The sequence below is a fragment of the Epinephelus lanceolatus genome, chromosome 18, assembly GCF_041903045.1.
Source record: "Epinephelus lanceolatus isolate andai-2023 chromosome 18, ASM4190304v1, whole genome shotgun sequence".
Classification (NCBI taxonomy): Eukaryota; Metazoa; Chordata; class Actinopteri; order Perciformes; family Serranidae; genus Epinephelus; species Epinephelus lanceolatus.
Window position 1 is genome coordinate 5,485,614 of NC_135751.1, and position 18,274 is coordinate 5,503,887.

At 42.3% G+C, this 18,274-nt stretch overlaps 1 protein-coding gene across 1 annotated transcript in view; it reads right to left on the minus strand.

Moving 5' to 3' along the window:
- septin12 (septin 12) overlaps positions 1–18,274 on the minus strand; it is a 117,269-nt gene that overhangs the window by 83,193 nt on the left and 15,802 nt on the right. The window contains exon 2 of the mRNA XM_033644104.2: positions 9,227–10,801. Coding sequence (XP_033499995.2) covers positions 9,227–10,801 — 1,575 coding nt within the window. The remainder of the gene's footprint in view (positions 1–9,226; positions 10,802–18,274) is intronic.

Here is an 18,274-nt window from a genome sequence, read left to right on the forward strand (position 1 = left end):
CAAGGGAAGGAAGCTTCAGAGGTGATGAGAAAATAGGAGGCTTCAGAGGTGTCAAGGAAGAGAGGAGGCTTCAGAGAAGATAAAGAGAGAGGAGGCTTCAGAGGAGGCGAGGAGAGAGGAGACTTCAGAGGAGACGAGGAGAAAGGAAGCTTTAAAGGGGACAAAGACAGAGGAAGCTTCAGAGGAGTTGTGGACAGAGGAGACTTCAGAAGAGACAAGGAGGAAGGAGGCTTCAGAGGTGACAAGGAAAGAGGAGGCTTCACAGGAGACAAGAAGGGTGGAGGCTGAAGAGATGATAAGGTGGAGACTTCAGAGGTGATGAGGAGAGAGGAGGCTTCAGTGGAGACGAGGAGAGAAGAAGCTTCAAAGGTAATGAGGAGAGAAGAGGCTTTAAAGCTAATGAGGAGAGAGGGGGCTTCAGAGGACACAAGGAGAAAGGAAATCAGGTAAGAGGAAGCTTTAGAGTTGACGAGGAGAGAAGAGGCTTTAAAGAAGACGAGGAGAGAGGAGGCTTCGGAGGTGATGAGGAGTGAGGGGCTCCAGAGGACACAAAGAGAAAAGAGAGGAGGAAAGAGGAGGCTTCAGAGGTGACAAGAAGAAAAGAGGCTTTAAAGGAGACAAGGAGAGGGGAGGCTTCGAAAGTGATGAGGAGTGAGGAAGCTTGAGAGGAGGCAAATAGAAAGCAGATGAGGAAGGAGGAGGCTTCAGAGGTGATGAGGAGAGAGGCGGCTTTGGAGGTGATGAGAAATGAGGAGGCTTCATAGGTGACGAGGAGAGAGGAGGCTTCAGAGGAAATTAAGAGAGAGAGGATTTAAAAGAGACGAGAAGAGAGGGGGCTTTGGAGGTGATTAGGAGTGAGGAAGCTTCATAGGTGAGTAAGAGTGAGGGGGCTTCAGAGGAGGCAAACAGAAGGGAGATGAGGAAGAAGGAGGCTTCAGAGGTGATGAGGAGAGAAGAGGCTTTAAAAGAGACAAGGAGAGAGGAGGCTTCAGAGGTGATGAGGAGTGAGGTAGCTTCATAGGGGATGAGGAGAAAGGAGGCTTCAGAGGTGATGAAGAGTGAGAGGGCTTCAGAGGACACAAAAAGAAAGGAGATGAGGAAAGAGGAGGCTTCAGAGGTGACGAGGATAGAGGAGGCTTCAGAGGTGATAAGGAGTGAGGAAGCTTCATAGCTGATAAGGAGAGAGGAGGCTTTAGAAGAAATTAAGAGAGGATTTAAAAGAGACAAGAAGAGAGGGAGCTTTGGAGGTGATGAGGAAAGAGGAGGCTTTCAAGGGGACTAGGAGAGATGAAGTTTCGGAGGAGACGAGGAGAGAGGAGGGAGGAAACACAGGTGTATCCTAGGCAGAAGTTTTTGACTTACTGCAGGCCTTCAAACAGAATGTGTTCATTGATCAGTTAATCCAAGGATCACAAAACTGTAGATCAGGAAAACTAACAGCAACGATTGATCAACAATTATTCACATTCATTCATAGTAAACAATTACAATGTATCAAATTTGAATCGTGTATAAATCATAAAAACACTTTTTCAACTGGGTTATTTTTTTTACTTTATAAGCCATTATCAACATACAAAAGCCTTTTCCTGTCACAGAGAGGATATAAATTGAGGAGTGAAACGGGACGAGGGCTTAGACATCTGCTGGGGAGGAATTTATTCCCTAAATCACTGTCATTAAAGCTGGAATCAGAAAGAGAGAGGGATTGGGAGCAGGAGTCCAGACAAGCCTGGACATGACAGCGAAAGAAAGAGAGAGAGAGAGAGAGAGAGAGAGAGAGAGAGAGAGAGAGAGAGAGGAGAGCTGAAGAGAGAGAATGATTAAAAGAGCAGAGAGAAAGGACTAAATCAAGTTCTGCTGGATAATGACGGTGCTGTTTGGACAGTGCATATCATGGTGGCTGCATATAACATAAATGTTTAGTTGACATGTTGATGCAGCAGAAATAATGAGGGGAAGAGACAAAGAGGAATGCGGGACTGATGAAGCAGAGAGATGAGGAAAATGAAAGGAGATAAGAATGCTTTCTCAAGGTGGAGGAGATGTGAGAGATAATCTGTGGGGTGAACAATACTGATCTTTATTCAGTACATGACGATTTACAGCACTGACTGCATTAGACCATGGGTATCATGACTGACTGAGAAGATATCAGTAAATAACCATTAACAGCACATCAGTGCGAGTTTGACCAAATGCATAGGTGCTGTTTTTGTTTTGTTTCACGCTTTCCCATGTTGCTTTCTTTCACTGTCTGAATTTTCTTTTCCTCTGTATGTTTCTCTAAGAGCAGAGGAAGGGAGTAGAGGAAAAGGCTCCGGGGCCACTTTTTTGTTTTCGAGCTTTCAATGGGAAACAAATGATGTGAGTAAAACACAGCACAGAGCAAAACAATCATTTCACTGTGAACACCCATTACCACACATTAGCCTGTTGTTAACAACATTCAAACTGATGACGGCAAGGATTTTGTTGCTTTGTTGCCAAAGCTCAGACTGAAGCTGCACTCTGAAAGAAATTGTTTTTGTTTTGTTTTTTCTTGGCCCAGTCCCATTCCTTATTTCTTACCCCTGCCCCTCATCTGCAAGTGCCCCCTTGCCTCTCAGAACAGGGTTTTAAAGGGTAGTGGTTAAAATCTTTCTCAATGAAATGGGACAACCCTACGTTGAAAGCCCTGCATTTGCGTAAACAGACATGACTATGGCAAATATGGTACTATCACAATGGCATTTGCCATTTACCTGATGGAGACAGAAAAGCATGGACGCTTGTGATTCTTTCACAACTCAAGTTACACGCTATCAACTGATCAAACGAGTTATCAAATAAAAGAACGAGGATTACCACCTCTCGGTTGATACCTCCACAGTTGCAGTTACAGTTTACATCCATGTCTGTGAAAACATGGATGCTTAATCGTTCCCCCGACAGTACAGAAGATCTATACAATCAGCACAGTTTAAACATGGACACCCAAGATTAGTGTCACCAATTCAGTATCTGAGCAAATGTAACCTCCCTCTGTTCCTGAGTTATGACGCTGAGCAAAAACTGTTTTTGCAGAACATTATGATGTCACAGTGAAGCTGACCTTTGACATTTTGGACTAAAAATGTCATCACTCCATCATTTTATCCTAGTAGACAGTTCTGTGAAATTTTGTTGTAATTAGTGTATGAATTCTTGAGTTCTGACCAGAAACATGTTTTGTGAGGTCACAGTGACCACCACCAAATTCTGATCAGTTAATTGCTGAGAATAGGGCATTAACAGAAATGTCGATTTGTCGACGTGTCGACGTCAGTGGCACAAGTCGACACCCCCCAGGAGGAGTCGAGAAGTCGTGTGTTTTTTCCCTCTCTCTCTCTCTCTCTCTCTCTGTGTGCTTGTGTACGGAATGCAATCTCTGCCTCTGATTGGCTTACACTGATACTTTATCCTTGAACATACTCGGGCGTACTATTAGCGGAGCAGACTCCAGTCATTCGGGCTTTCATAGTCGAGCGCACTTCCGCGTTGTAGTTTCCTGTAAAAATGTCTGTGAAAAATCACCGCGATGTGAAAAATACATGCTGAGCAGTCACTGGTGCGCGAAGCGGAGTCCGCGCGGTCGTAAAATCTGAGCTTTGCGCGCACAGGGCTTGCGGATGTCCGCTTTGAGTCCGCGCGGACCTCTGCAGAGTCCGTTCCGTGTACGTTCCGCCCGAGTATGTTCGGGCCTTGACAGACACACATCACGTGTGTGGAGATACTTCACTTTACTCCGCCGTGTCAATGTGATGACGTCATCAAACGACTTGTCGACTCGACTTTGACATTATTGACAGATAAGTCGACCTGAAAAAAATCAAAGTCGTTAATGCCGTAGCTGAGAATGAGATGGACACAATGTTACAGTGGCCTTAACTTTTGACCTTTGACCACCAAAATCAAATCAATTCATCCCTAACTCAAAGTGGATGTTCTTCCAGATTAGTGGAAATTCCCTCAGGCATTCTTGATATATTGCGTTAACGAGAAAGAGACAGACAAGGCCACAGTGACCTTTGACCACAGTGTAAAGGCATTAAAACACTGCTTCATTACCAGGCCACTAGCAGTACTCTGTAGTCTGCTCAACAAGTGCAGCAACAGGGGCGTCGGTAGCGTAGTGGATAGTGCCTTGTACAGAGGCGATGCCTTGCTGCAGTGGTCACAGGTTTGACTCTGGCTTGCAACCATTTGCTGCTGGTCATCGCCCCCCCCCCCCTTCCCCCCCAATTCTGTCCTGTTCATTAAAGGCAAAAGCCTGAAAAAATAATCTTTAAAAAAAAAAAAAAAAAAAAAAAAAAACAACTTTGCTGCTGGACTTAACCCTCTGTGGTCCAGAACCGCGCCGGCGTGTCAAAATCACGTGACCGATTTGAGACGATGTAGCAGCAACACGCAGCCTCCCTGAGTCTCCGTTTCATTTTGTGTGGAAAATGCAAACTTCAAACTTTGTACCACTTTTTAAATCGTCTTGATAGGCCATATAAAACCGGACTTATGATAATTAATATACGCCACGATTTTCCTGAATATTTTTGTCACGTTTGATCCGCGTTTGATGCAGGAAGAAATGGTAAAAGTGGGCCGTTCGGCCCGACGAAAGTGCTGAAGGCAACAGCAAAAAAAACAAAAAAAACGACACCCCCTTTCCTATTGGTTGAAAAATGCACCACGTCGACCAATCACAAAATTGTATGTCAACACACATCATTTGTTCCTGGGGAAGAGGGGGAAGTTGTGGGAGTGACGGCAGCGAGAGAGACCGCGATCGCGATCACAGATAGAGTTGGGATTTGTGACGTTTAGCGTGTTTGGAGTGTATACTTAGTGTGTGGTGTAGTGTGTTTTGGAAGAGGAGAGAGGAAAATGAGCCTCCAACGACCGCATTGAGCGGTACTCGGAGGTCCGCACAGAGGAGCGGACGGTGTGGCAGGGCACGCCCACCAGGTCCGGATCTCCGTTTGCTCAGGCAGCAGAGCCACACAGTGTGTGTCACTCCTCCTGTTGTCCTACTGTTGTGTCCTCCTCCTGTAGTGTGTTGTGGTGGACAGGAACTGTTTTTCAGAGTGGCACAAATAATTTGTGTAAAATCACGTAGGAGAAAAGCAAGCACTCTCAAAATAAATCCCCTAGAAAGGTGCATGGCCAAAAACAGCGACAAACACAGACATTTTGACAGAAAGTCTTCTTCTATGAAAAAGACTTTCTGTCAAAATGTCTGTGTTTCTGGTACTGCCACCCAAGTTGGTTTATTAAATTTACCAAAAGGACATTTGTGAGTGCTGGCATTTTTTCCTTTGACAAATAATTTGTGTGACATCTGATTGTTTTGTAAATAGTTGTTCAAAAAACGCCTGAGGCATTGCTTGCATTTTAATGTAAATAGTTATATATAACGTTGTTGTTTGCTAAATTAGGACATATGTTTTTGAAGTTTACAATTTATATTTTTATTCTAAGTTACACAAATGGTTCGTTAGACATGTTTGTGGTTTTCACAGTAAAAAATCTAACTTTTTCCTACTCGGATTTTATGTTTTTTATGTGATTTTAGGTCCAGTGTGTTAATACAGTATGTCAAAATGAAAAAATAACTGTAAAGTCACACAGGTGAGGTTGTGCTGAAAAGAATGATACCAAACAAGGCAAGGTAAACAGTTTTTTTAAGGTGAAATTTAAAGGTAAAATGAAAACTAGTCAAAAACGGCCAATTACCCCCTAGACCCCATAGGGTTTAAGTTACATTTTGGGCATCACATGCCATCAAAGGGGGAATGGGATGTGAAAAAAACACCAAAATGTGTCTGTGTCATGCATCAATCAACAGTAATTATAGCAACTCCCATAAAGTGTAGCAATTATGGTTTCCTGGTTTTCAGCCAGGGGCCTTGGGTGCAACTCTTGGTATGGGAACCAGCTTTTGGGGCAGCAGAAGCTCATAGGGACTTGACTTGGGAACCAGAGGGCATCGCTTCAAGTCCTCATACGGACCAAGCATGAAGCATAGACTGGTAGCTGGAGAGGTGCCAGCCTGCCTCCTGGTGCCCCTCAGCAAGGCACTGAACCGCCAACTGCTCAGGGCCCTTGTCCAGGGCAGACCCATCACTCTGACATCTCTTCATTTAACACATGTGTAGGTTCTATTTGTGCATGTGTGTGTATTTTTGGCCTGTGTCTACATGACAACAGTGAAAAAAAAAAGGAATTTCCCCTCGGGGATTAATAAGGTATATCTTCTACTTCTTCTTTCTTCTTCAATGTAACATTAACCAGCTAGCCAGTTAGCTACTGAGACATCAACATACTACTAGCATTTTTTTGTTATGCTTGTTATAAAGAAAACAAACATAATACATTGAAATGACATTAAACTAAGATAATTTTGAGTCTATGACTTATAAGTCTTTCTCAATAAAGAAAACATATTTGTGGGTTTCTTTCGTTCCAGTTTTTTTCAACTCAGAGTGTGACAGAGCACTCCATTCAGGCTCATCTTGCCAACCACAGCAGTGTGAATTCACCTCTTACATCAGACACCAACTTATATTTAGATGTGCAATAAACTGCCCCACATGCACAAGAAGATATTTCTTTGAATATAAATTAGAGAGTGGAAGTTGTATTATATGTGCAACAAATATTTGACAGCAGACGCGCTCTTTGAATGAGTGGAGACCCGTCTCTTCACTGCAAAGTGAGCCTGTGAGCCAAAGTGCATTATGATGAGTTTATATACCTTACACCTTAATGATGTGAGACCAGTGAAATTCTTCATGTCTGCTTAGAGACAAATCTGCCATGTTCCTGATGCTGCCATCACTGCAGTGGCAAAATTTATTCAGCCTTTGTAAAGGTGGAAGTTTTTCTGTTTTGAAAACACTAGTTTAATGTCAAACTGACTGGCTGTCCGGCTGTCATCCATTTTCCAAAAATAAAAAAGGGGAAATATTTAAGAAAAGGCTAGACACCTGTAGCATACCAATACCTGTGGCAGATGTCAGCTGAATGGAATTAAGTAGAAGTTCTGCTCATAATTCACACAAGGTATTATAGGGCTAGGAATAAGGTGAATACCAGTGCTGTTTTCTTGTGAGTCTTTCCTCCCTTTAGAATCACATTTAAGTTTTAAAAATCTTAAAATATTAAAAAGTTCTCTTTGCCACTTGAAAATGTTTTTTTTTATTTTTCAGAATAAACCAAATGGAAAAAGATGCGCAGTATATGTGTAATATTTTGACATTTAAATCACTATTATCAAGCCTCTGACCCTGTTGTCACATTTGTCACCGACATGGAGGATTCCAGCGATGGAACTTTGCAGCCCAAGCATAAGGTGGCAGCCTACATCGAGTTCAAGACATCCAAGGAGGATCAGTTTGAGGTTTTATGGTGGTGGAAGGAGCATGCTAAAATGTTTCCTAACCTGGCAGTGGTTGCGTGGAATGTTTTCACCTTCCCGCATTGAGCGCAGCCAGTGAAAGATACTTTTCCTCCGCTGGATTTGTAATTAAAGAACAGAGAACTCAGCTTAATGTGAGTAACTGTAGTGTGTGTGTTTAATCATGGGTACAGGTCTGGTCATGGAACTTTTATCAATAGGTGCTTTGACTTAGACATAAAGATGGGTGACAGATCGGTTCTGGTACAGAGCTTTACGTATGGGAGGGTGCAGGTTTTCAGAGATGGACCGGTGCAGGACTCTGAACCAGTCTGCTTAAAATAGCATGTTAGTATGACAGCGGGAGTTTTTGTAGGACATACCATGCAAAATGCACACAAATTCTCAGTCAGAGTTAAAATGTAAATTGAGAACGAAGCTTTGAGTACAGTTAGATGTTCTGTCTTCTCTATTTCAGCTCAGAGGTACTGGACTAATTCCCTGACGAGATTGGAGGAGGTAAGGGGAAAATCCCATGAGGCGCCTTGAAACAGATGCCTCCTGTTTGTTAAACAGTTCAGCTGAGGTTTTGAATCTGCACCGGACAAGATTCTCGTGGAAACAGGCATCTTATCAGACTTAATCAAGGTAGGACTAGAACAAGGCAGAACATCCCATTAATCCATCTAACTGGTGTTATAGTCGACAAATGATGTGCATGGATAAAGTTAAAATAGTTAAGGCATTTGGAGGAACAATTTGACACTGCGATATACGGACAGGAGGAGCTGGGGATCAAACCTTCAACCCTATGACTAGTCAAAGTTGTATTTAATATGAATCAAAGGAGAAAAATTACACAGTTGTGGCTAAACTTACCAGAACTTATGCATTATCAAAATCACACTGTGGCATAAATCTTTGATAATGAACAAGCTGTAGTTTAGTTGACACAGTTGTGATTATCCTCTGACCTCCCATCTCCCACATCACTACCAACTATAAACTGTCCAACAAAGCAGATACACTAATGAACAAGGAAGATTCTGTTTATCAAATATCTTGGTTTTGTGTCTTGACTGTGTGTGTGTTCACTATGATGTGTTTTAAGTAAATGTGGTGCTGAGACACAGAGGAGTTCACTTTGTTATCAGAGGAAGCAGGAGCCAAAGGCCAACTGGGAGGAGATGGACTAAAAATAGCTTTAAAACCCCTGTTCAAAATTCCAGACAAACTTTAAACACAAAGACACTCAACTTGTGAATGTGTGTGACTGAAGAAAAGTTCGTGGAAAAGTACAAGGAGATTTGAACAAAATGAAAATATGGAAAATAGTGTAGGTATGGTGGTGTAAGCCAAAAAATAAATTTAAAACGTGTGTGCATGCATGTGTGTGATGAAGCTCAATACAACAGGAAACCATTACGACGGGTGTGGCTGCTAGGCTCATCTGCTAACCTTGACTTGTCTTCCTTTGTTGATATGAAAACAAAAACTGATCTTTGTACACACACATGCGCACACACCCACACATGCGCACACACCAGCTCACAAATGGAAACCTGGAATTGTGTTACAAGCAAATTAGCGTTTGGTTTTTATATATTTTATATATATTTTATATATATATATACCAAGCTTTAAATGGGCTCACAGAGTTTCCAAGCACCAAGAACTCTTTCTGCTTCATGTGAAGACAGATGGAGGTTTTCTATGAGCAGCATTTCACAGCACAGACAAATGTGCATGCAGTTATTTGCAGTTATAATTATAGCAAAATGCAACTTTTTAAGCACTTTCCAAACACCATCTTACCTTTCTGGTTCTTCTTCCCCTGCTTCCATGTGTGCATCACCATGGTCTCAGCAGGACATCCATAAGCAGATGACACCCCACCATTTCTTTGGACTGTAGGGGGCTGTGTCACAGCTGCTGGGGTGGTGTCAGTACTGACATTCTGGGAGAAGGAAGCAATCCTCTGTAAGATTGAGCCTACACTATCTCCTGCATCACCTGGGCCATCCTTTACAGACCAAACGGCTCTGGGGCTACGGGGGCTGGTAGGGTTAGGCAGGCTGGGAACCACCTGGACAACTTGGGGCCCTGGGAGAATCTCCAGCTGGGGGCTCTGGGCTGGGGAAAGGGGCCCTGAGGAGCAGCTCATCTCTGGGACAGGGATTGAACCCTGTGAGGGAGTTGGAGTGCGTGGGGAGAGTGGCAGAAAGGGATGGTGGAGGGAGAGGGGCATGGTGTCAGAGGAACTATCCAGGCTGCTGAGAGAGGCTGAAGGGCTGGCCAGGGTGGATGGTGGGCTGGCGTGGTGTTGTAGGCTTCCGGTGCTCCTTGGTGGAGGTTTGGGGGGGGTGGGGCTCATGGATCCTCCTTGAGCCTTAGTGGGAGAAGTGCCTGAGGTGCTGCTAACCAAGCTGTCCAGATCCAAGGGAAACTTGTTGAGACGTGAAGTCTCTTTGGTCTTGGGCTGGGGAGCCTTGAGGACCTGGGGCCCTTGCTGCTGGCAGTGGTTTTGGGGGCCACAGTAACCCTCCTCCCCAAAGGAATCGGTATTATGAAGACGACCATTCCAGTTGGCATACCTCAACCCTGGAGACATCCTGCTGATACCCCCTCCTCCACCTCCACCTCTTTGCATACTCACCATTCCTCCTCCTCCATCAGTAATTTGGAGGTCTAGGCTTGGCATGGAGCCATGGTTAGCCCCCCAAGGCTCTGGAGCACCCAGCATCAGCCCTGGCCCCTGCTCCATCTCAGAGGGGAAAACACTCCCATGTGAGGAAAACTTCTTCAGGTTGGGGTTGCTTCCCATGTGAGCACTTCCTTCTCGGTGCTGGTGTGGAGGCTGGGGCTGGGTTCGGTGGTAGTCCCCCTGAGGTGGAGGGCTGGGATATGACCCCAGCTTAGTGAGAGGGAGGGCACCTCCACCCCCACCAGAGTACTCCAGGCTTGACGTGGAGCTGTGAAGGCTGTCGTTGTCACTGCCTGGCCCAGACAAAATGGAGTAACTGTTGGGGTTTAACCTGCTCTGGAAGGATGCAGCTCTGGTCACAGAGGAGCCATTGTTGTAGATGGCCGACTTGTTCATGGTTCCTCGGTTGAAGGACAGGCTGCTGACCACACTTCGGGACTTGAGCACTGGGCTAGGATTGGAACTTAGGCTGATGCGGGAATGGTGGGCTGTGGAGCCCAAGCTGTTGTTGTTGTTGTTAAAGGCTAATGAAGGGGACTGGCCACCTCCACCCAGCCCTTCACTGGCTTTGTTGTGGTTGAGGAAGAAATGGGAGGAAGAGGGAGAAACTGGGGAGGAGATGGGTGTTGCTGAGGAGAAGGATGGTAGGTCATCCACATCTTCAATGTCAAAGGATCTCTTCAGCGCTGCAGGGGGAAGAAAGAATACAAGTTGTTTAAAGGAAAATTACTGTGTAATGCATGCAGTCAGTTCAGTGTGTGCATGATTAACACGAGCTAACACAGCAGCAGCAACAACTGACATCCAGCACTGAGCTGGTACATCTGAATTCCTCAATTGAAAACAGATTACCCTATAATTGAATATCCAAATAGTTGAATATTCTGCTCTATTTTTTGAAGACCTTAATTCGGTGCATCTGTAATCTCAACTTTTTTTCATATTATCTGTCTCTGCAGCAGCTCGGTGCACCTTTATCTTTCCACCTGGACACAGATGTTATTGTGCCTTGGTAAAGGTGCACAGCGCTGCTTTGGACAAGTTTGTGTAATCAGTCACTTCTAGGGGGCAACGGTACACAGAAGTCACGGTTCAGTTCGAACCCCAGTTTAGGAATCAAGGTTCAGTTAAGTCTAGTACATCGGGAAAAAAAAACCCAAATGCATGAGGATATGTTTCATTTCATTTCATTTCATTCATCTTTGTCGCAAATACACAAACCTTTACAACCCTTATTTTCTCTTTCTTAAATTCAACTCCTTTATCAACTTGACTGTTTAATTGACAATGTCTGGACACAACAATCTATCAAATTATAAAACTAAACAGAAAATATAAAACCACACAGATCATTTTTGGTTTGCATGTGCTGGCAGCTATACTTCATTAACCGTAGTATCCACGATGTTTAACAGTTATGACAGTTACAAGACTAAAGGTAGGAATGACACATCTGTGACAGAGTGCAATGGATGCTGTGTGTGGACATATACGCTCTGCACTATGTGAATGTGTCCATGTGTCTCTTCTCAGTAGATCATATTAAATCTCTCTCTCTTTTGGTTTCTGGGTCCTGAATGATCTTAGCCACTTGCCTTTGTATGGGAACAGTGTCCGCTTGCTTTGTTGAGAGCACACACATACACACACTACACACACATTTCCTGCAAGCTGCAAACACAAAGGGTGGATTGAGGTCGGGGCTGGAGTCAGGGCATCCAGTGGGGTTTTGTGTTACAAAAACCAACCACTGCAACGTGACATACCATGAGAAGGAGTGGGTGGGTCACAGGAGGAGGGGTATACAATTATAGTTCCAAAGTGAAAGCTGAGATGTCATCCACAGTCATCCATAGCTGCTACCTGCAGTATTTTCTCAAATTTGCATCTAAATCTCTCTGTGAAACCAATTCATCACAGTCAGCAAAGCTGACATAACATGCTTTGTATGATTCTGGGTTTTATCATCATGACCACTGTTACATGCTTTAATCCAACAAATATTTGTCAGTTACATACTAAAGTGCAATGCTTATTATTATTAAATGAGTGTTGCTGAAATTAAAATTACCACATTTTTACAACATTTGGAGAGCATGATTCTTTTTTCTATTGTTTATCCAAATGTAGGATCAAAAAAGTTTCACTCAGGTTGTTCTCATAAACCCTTTACATGTTTTATTACAAACAGCAATGCACCAAAATTCATACATATCCCTTGTAATCATGAGCCAGTAATTTGTGAATAACACATAAATTTTGGAAGGCTGACCAATGTGCTGATGGGAATACACAGAAAGCAATCTCAATCACACAGAAAGTGTTTTAGCAGCTGGAGGTGACTTTCTGGAATCATTTTTAATGAAAATTAAGCTTTTTGCTCACTTATTTTGTGTTGCTACATGCCTTGCATTTCTGTGCTCTAGGCACACGGAGTGCTCTGAACTCCTCAAGTAGAAAGAAAACTTCAACTCAGAGCAAAAAAGCACCCCACGTCATCTCTGCTTTTTTCTGCTCACATGATGTGAGAGGCAGGCCTTCTGTGGGGTCCACAAGTTTACAGTTGGTAAACAATGGAGGAGAAACTGGTTGTTCTCCCCATGATCCACCCTCTTTTTTAGGGTCTCATGTACCCACACAGATTTCACATTTTTCACACACGTTTCCCTGTGCCCAACATTTACTGACAGCATCTCAGCCTCAACCAGAGCTACAGCAAATACCCTCTGCCTGTCCAGTTTAGTAACTAGCTACATATTAATATAAAATAAATAAATTTAAAAAATATAAATCAATATACGGCAGATTGATTACACAGGAAGGTTAGGGTACAGAGGTGATGGCATGGTTGCCTGGCAACAATAAAAAGGCGCAGCAAGCAATTTTCTACTAGTGGCATTTAATTAAAAAAGGTGTGGTGCTCCCTGAATTTTGTAACCTGCAAACAATTTCTGTGGGATCGAGGACTAGGCACGCAGATTGGGGTGGTAGGTCACAAAACCATGGACTTTACCCCAGGACTCTCCCTCTGAGACGCGCATCCGGACCCATGGGAACTTTAAAGGTATGTCGTCACCATGTTCTTTTTCCCAAACCAAACCACAGTAACTTTATTTACACAACTTTACATTAAAGACGTAACATCATTCATGAGGTACTAATTTATAGGATATCATCTCATTATGCGTGCATTTTCTTAGGATGTCATATGAACTATTCTATGAGGATAAACTGTTTCACTACTCTACAAAGGACACTTTTACAGCTGGTTTACAACCTGTTTAATTGCTAGAGCTCTTTTTAGTAGCTGATCATCCATCTGACGCTGTTGCATTACAAGATTTCAGAAATGTACTCAATGGGTACAATGTAGGGCTTCACCCAATGACTTTTTTTTTTATCAATTAATCTATTATTTTTTTTGATTAGTCTATAAACCTAATGACTAATTTACGGATTATTCTAAACATTATTTTTTATTACTCGATTAATATAACACCTAAATAACCCAAACACAAAAGCTTGCCTCATACATATTAAAATATTTTATCCAATCCTGTTCTCTTAAAGACAGTGACAATAGCGGCATATTTCAAAATGAGTCTAACTGTGTTATGATAACATTCATGATAATAATAGGCCCTATGTGTCAGATACCTGCTCAGAGAGTAATGGACTTCAAATGCAAAAGCATTGCAGTAACACTTCTGTAACAGAAGTCATAGACAGTAATAACAGTCTGTAATGTTAGTTTAAGCTGTTTTGTTGCTCGTGCAGGCCCGTTAAAGTAAGGTGCTAAAAAAAGGTTTAGTGACTACTGCTGACAGAAAAGCGTTCAGTGTGTTGATAATCCATACACAACATGCTTGGGTGGGGACAAAAAGTTAACAGAATGGAGTTTTCTGCTGCTGTCTTAACAAAGCGCTCTGGGATGCTTTCACCAGTGTCTGTGCGCTACAGTTGTGTAGCAATCTATGATGTTGATTATGTCAATGAATCACCCCAACCCTATACAATGTTATCATAACCACAAGAGCCAAAGGCCAAAGTTACAAAGATAAGTTGTAAAGGAATACTTCACCACAAAATGACCATTTATATATTAATTAATCACTGGATGTTACCTTGAATCTGTGAAGAAAACTTTGTTTCTTTTGCATGCCTCCATGGTAAACAGAGATTCCAAGAAGGTGAAAATTCTTCATTAAGTCAGTGGGGACCACGTAACAGCAGCAAAACTACATCAAAACAACAATTTACAAACTCTTGCAGAACTCATGAAAAAATAATTCAAGTCTCATTTATCCAGTTGCATGTTCAGTACTTCCCAAACGCATGCATTTTCATTAGGGATGCACAATAATAATGACACATTATCGGTATCTGCCGATATTAGCTTTAAAATGAATCAGAATCGGCCAACATATATTTTTTATTTTCTTATTTTGCACAGTGAATGAACATTACATACATTGAAAAGTATTGTATTTCATGTCTCCATCTGCTGGTGGGCCATCATGATAAGAGTATGCATGTAGAAAATAATGTTGATTCCACTACAGAAGAGATGTCCTAACCCTAAAATTAGGTGGGGGAAAAAGTGGATGTATTGATATCAGTGAAATGAATTGTTACATTTAGGCATATCAGCAAAAACCAATATCATGCATCCCTAATTTTCAGTAAAACACTTATGCCTATGAGCAGGGCGCTCTGAGCGTGCCTGAACGCACACGCTCAGACATGCAACTCGGCCATGCATGAGACTGCTTGTACTGACATGTTTTTAATTGTAACATTTTAGTGAAAATGCATGTATTTGCCAAGTACTAAGCATACAACTGGATAAATGAGACTTTTATTACACTGCACAAGTTGTGTGAGAGTTTGTAAACTAGTGTTTTGATTATGATTTCTTCTGTTGTTTAATGCCTTCCTACTTTAATCCATGAAAGATGATTGCCTCTTTTGGATTCTCCATTCACCGTGGAGGCATGCAAGAGAAACAAAATTTTCTTCACAAAAACAAGGTAACACACAGTGAGTAAATGATTTATAAATGTTTATTTTGCAGGTAAAATATTCCTTAATACACCACAGTTTTCCTTTACGTATTTCCTTAAAAGGTGAGAAGCAGTGCAACACACACAAAGCAGAGCATTCACACTTGTTAAGATGAGGGGAGAGTAAGCATGTGCATCCATACTGCTCAGCTTAGAGAGTTGAGGTGTAATCACAGGACTCCTCTCATGTCATTAAGACTCAACCACAGTCTCTGTGTGTTGTGTGGCCAGACCAGCGACCTCTCGGTGACACACACAAGCACATAGCATTCACTGTGCATTAAGTCACTAATGCTGGCCTTTGAGCTCTTTCTAGAGTGTCTATGTTTACTGAGGTGCGTTATAGTGTTATTAATATTACAGATTAGTGAAAGAAATTCCGTAAACTAGGTATTTGTCAAGTCTGAAGTCAGAGACAGAAATCTGGATGGGCTCACTTTGCAAAAATATCAAAATAGCACATTATTCGACTGTAAATTATTTAAATCAGTCACTTTTCATATATATCTGCACTAGCGTTGAATGCCACTGTCAGCAGTTTCACATTCTTACAAAAAAAATAAAGCTTGAGTGGCAATAATCAATCTGTATAACAATGTGAAAACAGTGTAACAATATGACAGGAGTCATTCATTGTGATGAACCTACAGAGAATCATCACCTCAGTCTGCAGCTCCCACCAGCTCGATGCAGCTTATAGTAGTGGTGGTGGGAAAAAAATCGACACAGCATATTGTACTGATATTTTATTGTGTCTTAAGCATCGTGATAATATAGTATCGTGGATCATATGGTGATTCCCATCCCGACTTTATAGTGGGTTTCAGCTCATTGTTTGGCTGTCTGGCTGCAACGCTACTGTTTTGGTTCACTCTTACAGCTCACAGCGTCATTTCCAGCCACAATAGGCAAAGGCTTTCAACAAAACAGTTCTAAAAACCTACTGCACACTACCTGCTCAGCACCAAACAGCAGACAGATACAGTTGGAGACTAGCTGGTGAAACAGGAGAGCATTCAGCAGCTAAAGAGACAGACATTTCCTTCAGTAGTTGGTGAAGGCCAAAAACTGAGCTAAAAAATAGTACATTTTGTACATATACACACCAGGTGGACGCAAACTCCATAAATGATTATGTTGCTCTGAAACTGCTGGATGTTTATGTAAGCAACAACTTCACCATATCAACTTAAGAGATATGTCAGTAGGGTTGGGTACCGTTAATAATTGAACCGATATGGTACCGGTACTGGTACCGGTATCTGGAATTCGGTACCGGTACCAAACGGTACCTTATTTCGGTACTTTTTAACCCTATGGGCCCTAGGCCTTTTTGGGGTATTTTTACTGCCTTTACTTTTAAGCTCATATCACAGTCATTATAAAGGCTACATACACATGCTATATATTGTTTCTTTCAGGACAATCTGGGCCAACCAGATTTGCCATCATTCCATGTCCTACTATGTGCCTGTATTTTATATTAATTTTTATATCAATGAAAAAAACAAATCTGTGTGCCTAAATTCTTACATTTTTACATGTATCTCAGCATAGCAAGTTGGAAAAAGACATATTCTGCCATATCTGAAGAGGGGAGACTCTCTGGAATCTGGCAATATAAGAACCATGATGCTGGGACATTCTGTCACTTCACAGTTGTCCAAAACATGTGGTTTGTGCCAGGTGGACATGATAGTATTTTTTCATTATTGCAAGAAATTCCATTGACTCATTCACAAGTCAAAATTGTGTTTTAATCTGAAAGAAACATGCAATATTTACATCTAAGATCATAGAAAAATAGTCAACCAAGTGCAATGATGTCCTCCAAGATAATATTTGTTCTTCAGTTGCAGTTATATATTGGGGGGGCATTTTGGGCATTGGTGGGGGGGCACGTGTCCCCCTCAATGTATATGGTGACTACGGCCCTGTCAGCATGCATTAGGCTGCAGTTGTCTGGGTGCGCAATGGTGAAGTGGCTGGTCTTGTCATACAAAGTTTGACGAGTGTCAACTGGACAATATGGAGATATTTGCATCTTGAAAGCCAGACTACAAATGTGGATAGACAGGGAGAAACACACGCAAGCCTAAGACGTGGTAAGATACGATATTCCTCACTATATGAAGTGACTGATAACAAGATCTGTATAATGGATTGTAAAGAAATTCGTCAAGTTTTTATTTTGTAGACAATTGATCTGTATTTAGAGCGTGATGGGATGACAGCACAATGATGTGTGTGGTCCTGCGCTTTCATGTGATATGCATGGCATTTCTGTGCAAGCCTGCGTTCGTGAGTAATCCATCCAAGAGTAATGTGTGTGCAAAGCTGTATGAAAGCTCTGTTATACATTAATTTATTGTAATTTTTCGCTGTGAAAACACTGGATTACCGACAAGTACTTGGCCTTGTCAGAAAGCTACAGTTCTGCTGTTTCCACAGGTATGTGTGGCTTCTGGGTATGACGCATGGTTGCGGAGAAAATCCACAGAGAAGAACGGGTGTGAATTTGGACGCACTATGTGTCGTTCGAGCCCATAGTCTAAACTTCTCAGTTTCAACATTTTATTGAGAACATTTAGGAACAGTGCTGCACGTTAACTTTTGTCTGCACATTGTTTTTGTCACCATTGTTGCTGAGTCTGAGGTGCGAGTCATGCGCTCTCGCTCCGCCTCCACCTCAGGTACCGAAATTTGGCACCGTTTCATTTTAAGTGAATCAGTACTCGGTAGTACCGACGTGAATCGGTACCAAGTACAAAAAGTACCGAGTTTCGGTACCCAACCCTATATGTCAGTGTCCAGAAAGGGTTTCCTCTGTCCCCAAATGGCTAAAAATAAATTGTTATTGCTAGGGTGACCACCCGGCATGCAGCAGTGACCAACATAGACGCTGAAGAAGAGCACGAGTACGACCAAGAACTGAGTTGGTGGCGAAAAATATCCCAATGCCTATTATATGGCGATACTTTGGATTCAGGCATGGCAACGTTGAACAGAAAGATGTGTTGTGTTAAAGTTTAAAAGTTAAAGTCTCCACGTCCCGCGGCAACACGACCAATCTATATCAGCACTTGAGACAGCACA